General features: G+C 44.1%; 1 protein-coding gene across 5 annotated transcripts in view; it reads right to left on the bottom strand.

Moving 5' to 3' along the window:
* Positions 1-4,976: 4,976 nt before the first annotated feature.
* Positions 4,977-9,921, bottom strand: part of MGA (MAX dimerization protein MGA) — a 59,082-nt gene continuing 54,137 nt past the window's right edge. For all 5 annotated transcript variants that reach the window (XM_058832617.1, XM_058832592.1, XM_058832627.1 and 2 more), the window contains one exon: positions 4,977-9,513. In XM_058832617.1, coding sequence (XP_058688600.1) covers positions 8,213-9,513 — 1,301 coding nt within the window. In that variant the 3' untranslated portion in view covers positions 4,977-8,212. The remainder of the gene's footprint in view (positions 9,514-9,921) is intronic.

Raw genomic sequence — 9,921 nt, 5'->3', positions numbered from 1 at the left:
CAGCTCTGTGTCCAGCCACACAAGGGCTCTGCTCTCCGCCACGTCTGCCTCGCACCCGGGTGCCAGCAGCACAGAGTACCTTCAGAGGCAGGGGGCTGCTTGGTTTCCTGCATGCTTCTGCCTCTCAGCCACAGTCAAGGATCCAGCCCCCTGGGACTCACCTTCAGCCAGAATAACTTCTGACTTGAGGCAATTTTAGTAGGTCACCAACGCCGCTGGCTTTTTCCTTTGGCAGTTATGATTTCCTTCCTCACCCTCTGAAAATCAAGTTTTCTTTCAAACATGAATGTGCCCCTTGTAAGCTGATCTGCAATATAATTATTTTCTCCCTTGCTCAGCAAACTTTGAAAAACTGGACATTTTCCCCATCAAAGCCAGACAATGAGGCCTTGTCTACGCTGGAGCACAGTAGTAACAATTCCCACTGTGGCTGCCATCAGTTCAGCTCGCCTCGTGGGAGCCGTTTATTAACATTTTTTCCTGAAGACTAAGCCTCCCGGTTCAAGTTGATTGCCCCACTTGTCAGAGCCACAAAACATTTGTGGGGCAAGATTTTTTTGCCATTCAAAAGCTAAGGAAGCAATTCAAAGCTTTGCAAAAGCAGTCATGAGCTGCAGGTCTTGAGCCATTTTTAAAAACCGAGTAGCCATTGTAATCTAGGAGCACAGACACTACTCCTAGAACTGCAGACATTACTCCTAGAACTAGAGTTGATAAAATCATGTTTTACTCTAGCTACATAATGTTTTCTAGTAACATCCAGGTTCAGCATGTCTCTGAAACAAGGCACAACATTAGCTCACACCTTTCCAAAGCACAGCACTGCCTGTGCCTCAGCCTTTGGCTGGGACAGACAGCTTCTTATCAAGAGCTGTGCCCCCATGGGGCCATGGTGCACCACGGGGACCAAGGGCTCGTGGCTGAGGACAGCGCAGCTTCACCCGTGCCAAGCAACAGCTCCTGCAGCAAGAGGCACCTTTAGCTGATGTTTACACAAACAGCTCCAGCCTTCATTGGATACCAGAAGAAACCAGACACCTTGTCTCCACTGAGGTTCTTCCTTCAGGAGAAAAGAAACTCAGCAAGGAATTCCAGGATCCCTTCAAGAATTTCTATTTTTCAAAATTGCTGTTTTAGGACACCTTAGGCTAGAACATGTTTTGTGAATAAAAGAGTACAGCTGGCAAGCCCACAGCCATGCAGAGGGCAGGGCCAGCCAGAGAGAAGCAGAAGAGAGCAGAGGGATTGGCTTGACACTGCTGCTCCTCAGAAGAGAAAACCCAGCACATGCTGTGCTTAGCAGCTGACTTGGTGCCAGAAGGCGAATGTAGCCACAGGCCTGGGCTTTGAGGTGCTGGTCTGTGTGTCATGGTGGGCCAGGGAGCAGGGCAGGAAGCAGCAGGGTCTAAGCTCCTTTTCCTTACACAGAGGATGGGGCTCAGAGATCCAGTCCCAAGCAGACAGAAGAACTGGTGGAAGAAGAGGAGAAAGAGGAGCACCTGCCCCTCAGGCCAAGAGCAGGTGCTCCTCTTTCTCGTGCAGCTGCTGCAAGAGGGTCTGGCACATAGGGCACTGTGAAGGCAGCAAGGGATATGTCGTGCAAGAGCTGGCAGCAGCTTCCCCAGTTGCTTCTGCCATACTACTGAGTCAGCTCCAGTGCAGACCCACCCTTCTCCTCTCACTGCTGCAGGAAATCCTGGCCAGGCACTGAAACAGAGGCTACAGCGGCACGTGCTGCGGCAACAGCCTTCAGCGGACAGTGGTGCGCTGTCCTAAAAACACCTGTAAAGCTCTTATTGTCCTGCTAATGGGCTTCTTGTTAAAGACTGTTCCACAGAACAGTCAAGCTGCTGCCACAAATCAAACAAGTCTTGATCATACTTTCACTCTGCAGAAGGTCCAGAGGAAGGGGGGTGGGGTCATCAGTCATCCCATCCTCATGGGCGGAAAACACACTGTGCTGTTCCATAAACCAGCAAGCTTGCGTCATGCACTCATCCTCCCTTTTGGTTTTTTATGTATATTTGATCCAGCACAATTTAAAAAACAAACTCTGGCCTCTTTTTTGAAGATGATTGGTATTAACACTGGGGTTATGTTACATTTTTTGTCTAAGAATAATCACAGATCACTGGATCACAAAGTCCAGGGCACAAAAGTCTATTTTCCAGATCCAGTGGCACCTCAGAAGCATGAAGAGTTTTATATCCTTGCAGTACTCAGTACCCTCAGCTCCAAACTGGAGCCCATTGCTCATGCAAGCTCTGCAGACCCACACGAGCCTACAGACCAGAAACTTTGTGTCCTGAAGAAGCCAGGGAAGAGCTGTGCACCCGCACGTTTTCCTGCTCTGTTGGGGGCAGCCACAGCCTTGCCCTAGCAGGCCCGGGGTTTGGCCAGAGGGACAGACCAGGAAGAGCTGGGCAGGCTGTTTCATACAGCTGTTGCCTAAGGAGTTAATCGGTGCTGAAAGCCGCTAAAAATGGCATGCAGCTTATGTCTGCGTATCTTTTTTTAGCTGCTATTTAATTGCCTGGTTTCAGCCCACGAGGCACAGCGTGCTGCGGCACTTGCCAGGGGCACCGCTCTGCGCCACGCAGGGGAACTACAGGGAGCAGGCAGGGAGCCCTGCGCTCAGCAGGCATGGGAAAGGGAGTCAAAGGCAGCAGGAAAGCCTGTCTCCTCCTCCTCGGAGCTGGTCCCAGCAGGCTGGCAGAGAGATTGAGCCCTGCTCTTACAGCACAGCAGCCCATCTGCTCATACCCACGCAGCTGTGACTGCCCCTTGATAACCCCCCATCACATCCACGCCTTACACAGGCAGGGACCCTGGTTCACTGGCAGCTACTCCCATGCTAAGAGCTGAGACAGCAAGGCAAAATGCTGCCTTCGGGTTTGAGTCCCTCCACTCTCATCTCCAGCATCACTTTACACTAGAGAGCCAGGGCCAACAGCTGTAACCTCAAGGAACCTCAGTCCTGTACGCTAACAGCCCTACAAAAATCAGGGAACTCTCACAAGAGCAAGATGAACCAGGTAAGTTCCACCATTAAAGCAAGGAGAGGTCTTTGCGCTGTCACAGAGAGTGGCCCCACCAAAGCAGGGGACAGCGGGGTCATTCCCAAACACATCAGCACAGATCAGACACCCCAGGCTGCTGGGCTGGATGCATAACTGGGTCAGACAGACACAGCCATAGGTCCCAAAGGCCTTTCTGGCATCAGGATGTGCTTGTGCTGAGGAGCGCGCATGAGATCGTGTAAAGACCAGGGCAAAGGTCCTTCCAGCTGTTTGAAACACTGCGAGGCCCAGGCAGCTGGTCAGGAGGACACACTGAGGCTTTCCTCTTCATCAGGAAAGACCCAGAGAAGTGGAGACTAAACCCTTCTAGGGGTAGAACTCTATTAACAGAATGAAGAGAGGGACACCTCCAGAAGAGCTTCTCACCTGTCAGATGCCTCCAACTCCCAAAAGACACAAGACGGACAACTGAAGTGTGAGCTGAGGCAACACAAAATCCAAATGAACAGGAACAGCTAAGCACACTGTGGTGTAATGATGCCTTCTTGGTCTGCAGCAGCATTTGAAAGGGCAAATAGATGAGGCAATGAGCTCAAGTGACAACAAATGGCATTACAATTCCTCCACTACCATGACTCCAAATGACAGTTATTAATTTAGATTCCACTCATTGCCAATTATAGACAAACTGGTCCTCCACAGTTTTGGATTGCATTTACGGACTCAAATCTGGCTGTAGCATCAGTTACTGCATAGGCACCCTGAAACTCTTCACTGTAAACAGAGTTTATTTGTACCAACATCTGCATCTCCAAGAACACGATGAATACACTGAAAAACAGATCCCCAGCACAGATTGTTGGCCTCTGTTGTAAAGTTCTTTCCATTGCAAGCCTGACTGGATATACTTCATGCTTATATTTCTTTCTATTCCACGAAGTAACTTTAGCCCTTAAAATAAGGAGTAATAGGATGAGGCCTTGCTGAAGGGTTTAATGAGAAATTTCAAATAATATGTTGACTATTGACCATTTTTATCAATTCTTTCTGTGACCTCAGATGTTCCTCTTTAAATAAAAATAAATTCTGTGACATGTCTTCTCCAGTTAATTGCTTACCCTTATGTGTACTTGCTCTCTTCATTGTATTTTCTTGCATTTTCTCAGGTCTGTAAGGCTAATTTCTCATTTGTAGAAATGTACTACATAACAAAGAAAAAAAAATACCACCAAAAAACTCCAAACAAAAAAACACAAAAAAACCCTCAACACCAAAAAACCTCCAATCAACTGATCAACCAATCAACCACCAAACAAAAAAACCAACCAAACAAAAGAACCCACACACACTTGCAACTATGTTATCTTCCATCTACTGCATCTACTGCACTTGGAAGCCATAGACAGCTACTTGTTATGAGAATTTTATCTATTTCTTTTTAAAAAGCCTCTCTCTCCTCTGACACTTCACTTGAAGGCAGATCTGCAAACCTGTTCCCATAGGACAGCCCTTGTGTTCAACTTCTCTAAAAGAAACAAAGGATAAACCCAGGCTTGGGGTTGGGGTATGGAATCTGGAGAAGACTTTTCTGGGGGCTTAATCTCTCAGCCCTCAGGTTTTTTTTCATTTTGTGCCATGACCAAATGTTAACCCCCTTGGCTTCCTGCTCAGGATACATCTCATAGAAAATAAAATCCCTTTGGTGCCTTTTCTGCACTCAGCAAGTCAAAATCCCCTCTTACAAGCAATGACATTTCCTGCATACTGCTAAGACTAAAGGGAGAAATCCCCGAGTTGTCTGATCACTTGAACCAAAACCCAAATGCCTGCGCTGCCAAAACTTCCGCCTCGAAGCATTCACATACCACGTGCTCAGGTCCAATGCCAGGTGTCACCAAGAGCCCACCATGTCATTTCTGCTCCCTCTCTCTCCCTGTAACAAACTTTCAGAGCCAGTTTCTAGTTGACCTTGATTGGTTTATTTTAGTTTTACACTTTGTCTCTCACATACAGTTAAGAGTCTTGTACTGTTAGATTTCTACAAAAATATCAATTTTTCAAAAGCAAAAAAGAGGGAAAGATATATTTTAATATATAAAAGGAAAAAAGCTAAATCTGACATTTCATTATATTCTTAAAAACATTCCAGTCTATTTACAGATGTGTAAAAAAACAAAGAAAATCTCCAGGTCTCTTGGTCAAGCGAGATCGTGCGCCTGGCAGGGGTTTCCTTGGTTCTCCCGTTTCCAGAATCTTCTCATTAGGTGTCATATTCTATGATTATTGCCTCAAATGACAGCATATGTAATTTTTAAAATGCTTGGGAGATTAAGGGAAGAGCAAAGAGTCAGCATTTAAATTCACAGCAAAATATTGTGCTGCAGACATGAGACAGTGAAACGGGCAAAACCCAAGAGCATTTCAAACATGCTTTGTTGGCTGGTAGAACCCATCAAAGATCTTGGAACCACACCAAATGCCACCTTTTACAGCCAGACTGGGGGGACTGCTCTTAGTTAACTTACTAATAACATTTAGGGACCAAAAGGTTTTGCTGTCATCTTGACATCTTTACATTCTTACTGCAGTAAAATTATTTTACTGCCCAGTGCCAAACAGTAAATTCACATCCAGAAATTTTATGCTACCAAGATAATAAACAGAACATCCTCAAAAGTACAGCATTTCTTTTAGATCATGCATGATCGGTTATCATGTTATCGACTTCTCTGTCCCACAGAGAGCACACAGTTCTGTGTGTGCTGATTAAAATTGGCTGTTTGGAACCACAAAAAAGTGAGGTGCAGAAACAAGGGCTAGTTGTTAGGAATCAATTAAATTAGGAATTTAAAAGTAATGACAGCACAAGTCTTGTTGCTGTTTCTTGCACAGGAGGAATGAAATCTATTGGCAAAACAAATGGCCACAAGTTAAAAAAAATAAGTAGCTTCAGCCTATTGGAAATGCTCAGAACCAGATTCCCAGGTAGAATAATAATTTAAGTCTGATGTAGTACTAGTAAAATAACGTAGTTACTCCAGATTTCTACTAGTTTAAAATAAGGTTAAAATCCTTAATAATAAGCAATGTTTGTCTAAGTACTTAGTGGGATTGTAAATCCCATTTCCTAAGGCAGTAAGTGACAACTCTAAGACCCTGCAGGACTCTCACAATGACCTAAACTCTCTTTTCCAAATCACTAATATGAGACTTGCATGAAATACTACAATAGTAAATATGCAAAAGGCAATAGAGAGTAGTTTGAAACTACTTTCAAACACACTGTTTAGAATGGCCAAGTGAAAAATCTTTTTTACGTAGTCTCTGGAGTAACTTTACACACACTGAGCTTGAAGGGCTTCTCTCCTCTGTGGCATAATATAAGTAATAAGAAGATGAGGAAACACCCAAGGTATGTCTATTCCCTGATGGATCTAACCTAGACAGGGATCCAGAAGATGCAGCGTACTGAACAGGGCGGATGGTTGTACAAACACTGCTCCCTCACTGTGGAAGAACATCACTTGCAACACCTGCACAACCTCAGTGCTGGAAGGATGAAATTCCTGGATTACTGCATCACCAAAGATGGGGAATCTGGAGGGCAGAAAGTAATCCCAGCTGCTGTTGCTGGAACAGTTAAGACATGGAATTACATTCCTAAACATAAAAAAAAATGCACCATTGAAATTTTGTGTAAGTTTCAATTTTCACGGCAACATATTTTACCTTTTTGGAGCAGTTAAGAAGCCCCCCAAGCGCACCGTAACTTCTATTTACAAACTTGATAGGAAAAGATTGTGTATACACTCATTAACAAATCATCTCTCCGAGGCTGAAAACTTCATTTGTCAAGAAAACTATGAAAACAGAAATTGTGTACAAAAATATAAATATCTTTACAGTCTGCAGGCCCCTCACAGTTCAACAGTTGAACAGTGAAGAACATCTACAGGTTATTGAGTAAGCAGTGGCAGAGAAGAATAAAAAATACATCTTGTGATTCAATACTGCCCTATTTCCCTGGTAATGAGCATTTTTGTTGACTTTTTTGCTATACACAGCTTGTGCAAATGCAGTGAGAAACCTCTGAGTACCTTTCCTGAATTTATAAAGAAATGAAAGGTTTGGAAAGCTATACACATATTTTCATATTTACATTCACATGTACACCTCGCTCACTTACGCCAGGCTACAAGACTCCTGAAAGCATTCTGCGTTTTCACAAAGCAATACCTTAACATTCCCAGCCACCACATACATCTTGAAGAATGACAGAAGGAAAGAAAATAGGACCTGGGAGAACACTTGAGCTACTTCAGCAATGTATTTAAAGATGTAGCAATAGGGTGCCCACATTTTCTTTCAACTCTGCAATTTTTCCTTACAGATGTCCTAAGCATCAAAGGGGGAAGTATTTGTATGGGGGCAGAAGGTGAGAGTGAGGACAGTATTATTAAAGTTAACATACTGTCCTCCTTCTAATTACATTGGGAAATGTATTTTTCTTCCCCAAGCAGTGAGAGCTATAAATGTTTATTAAAATTTTCTGCATAAGCATAAGCTCTTAAAAAGTGTCTGCTAGAGAACTATCTACCACCAAAGAAAAAGCCTTTTCACTTCAGCCCTCTGCAGTCTCAGATTTCCCTTCTGCTGCTCTAGGTATCAACTTTGAGAGTAACTACAACCTGATTTCTGCATATTTATCATATTCTGCAAATATTAAAACAAGCAAATGTGAACAATGCCATTTCTGCATAGATAATTTGCCTGGTACAAAAACAAATAATCCATATTTTTTCCCCCAACAAGACAGCTGCCTCCCTACTGGGGAGAGAAAAAAAAAAAAATCTCCTTTCAACAGCTTCAGTTTCTCAGTCCCTTGACAAACTATTTCTGTGAAGAACCCAATTTTGGAAGGATACCATGTGCCCAGCAATGGTTATAGATCGTCTTTGTTGTCTTGAGAAGGGGAAGGAGAACACCCAGAATACAACAGTGAGGTAAAAATACATCAACATGCTTAAAGTTTCCTAACACTTATTTGACAATTTGGGGCCTGCCCCTCAGATGAACACAGTGCTGATGCTATACAGAAAACAAGTGTTGCAGACAAAGGAGGCTGCTGAACAATGACACTGACTCACACTGCTCTAGATCTCTGTTCCAGTCTGATAAAAAAATATCTGCACTTATTTGCCTGCTGAATTTGAAGGCAAGGTCCCAGTAGAATTCAACTTCGCAACCACAGGTGCTAATGTGGGCATTACTTTGTTATCCTGTCCTTCTTGAAGAGTTGCAGGTAATGAATTTTTTGCCCCACTAGGTGCCAGTTTTGCAACTACAGGTGCCAGTAAGGGCATCACTTTATTACTCTGCCCTTCTGAGTCCACTGGCAGACTTGCCACTTTTAAACCAAGTGGTGCCAGCTTGGGCATGGGCCTCCATGACGTGTCAGCATTACTGGCTTCTGGATTAGTCTTCATCTGCAAAACTGGTGGAGTCACACTAGCAGCATCTGACAAGGTTGTTACTGTTTTGCCATTCCCACCACTGGTTACAGACAGATTGGAAAGTGGATTCTTCATTTCAGTACCTATCACTATCTTTAAGACATCTGCTTCAGATGAAGGCTCCCCGGAGTTCTTGTCCCCATCACTAAGGTCATCATCTTCTAGGTGCAGCAGAAGGGGGCTTAAAGAGCCACCACTCTCTGGAACTTCAGAAAGGTCCTTGAAACTGCTTCCCAAATGGCCAAACTGGAAGGAAGACCCATCTGCAGTGGAGAGATCACTGGCTGTTCCCCGACAAGCTTCTGCATCTTTATGAGAGAAATCTGAGCTGAGGGCACCAGGCAGCTCTGACATGGCTGAGGCATCATCATTCAGCTGCTGATTGAGGAAGGCGATTTCATTGAGCAGAGAAGTGAGGGTTTCATCAGTGTCATCACTCTCCTCAATGCTGCTCAGTATCTCACTTGTATCCAGGTCTGCTTCCTCCATTGCCGATGCTACTTTCCTCAATTCCATTTCTATCCTGGAATCTTTGATCTGCAGCTTGCGGAATGATATTTCTTTGGATTTTAATCTTTCCCCTCCAGAATCACCATCTTTCCTCCTGGCTTGGTTTCCTACAAACTCACCAATGCAGAGCTTTTTGCTGAAGGACTCTGGAGGTTCCTTTGTACGTGATATGTTCCAGAGTTGTGGAAGGGCATCTTTATTTTCAAAGAAAACTTTTGTTGGACCTGTGGTATTTCTTCCGTCTCCGCCACTGTCTCCCAGACCTGGTTTGGCTTTTTCTTCTGAAAGGACGTTGCCACTATTCGTAGTTTCAAGGGGTGCTACAGCCAAGGATTGCTCAGAAGCTGGATTACCTGCAGCTGCTGTTGCATTAGAGTTTTTGTTTCGGCTCAGGTTTAGATTCATGCCTGCTTCCGCAGCCAGTGATGTTACATTAACAATCTTTGGCATCATGAATGAATCTTCGCTTTCTGCAAAACCACACAAAGCAGCATCCATCAGGATATGTGTTAACTGTGAGGTAATTCCTAACTAAGTATAATTTGCTCACTTTCAAGTCTTCCTCAAATACAGTTCAATTTAAACTGCTTACACAGCTCTGGTCAACTGAAGCTTTAACACACCAATAGCTTAATTTTCAACTTGTAGAACAAGAGCAAGCTCCAGTGCAACCAGCTGCAACACTTGCAGTTCAGATGGTGATGCACAAGGCAAACAAAATGAGAATTTTCCTTCTTACTGTTTTTTTTAAGCTTCGTTTTTATGACCAGTACTGGTTTTGTGCTCTACAGACACATTCCAAGGGACTAAATGATTACTTATTTTCTGCCTCCAAGCCGTTCCTGGTTAATAGCACTCAGACTTTTCCCAGCCCTAAA

The sequence above is a fragment of the Poecile atricapillus genome, chromosome 1 (genome assembly GCF_030490865.1).
Source record: "Poecile atricapillus isolate bPoeAtr1 chromosome 1, bPoeAtr1.hap1, whole genome shotgun sequence".
NCBI lineage: Eukaryota > Metazoa > Chordata > Aves > Passeriformes > Paridae > Poecile > Poecile atricapillus.
This window is presented reverse-complemented; position numbering and strand designations above follow the sequence as displayed.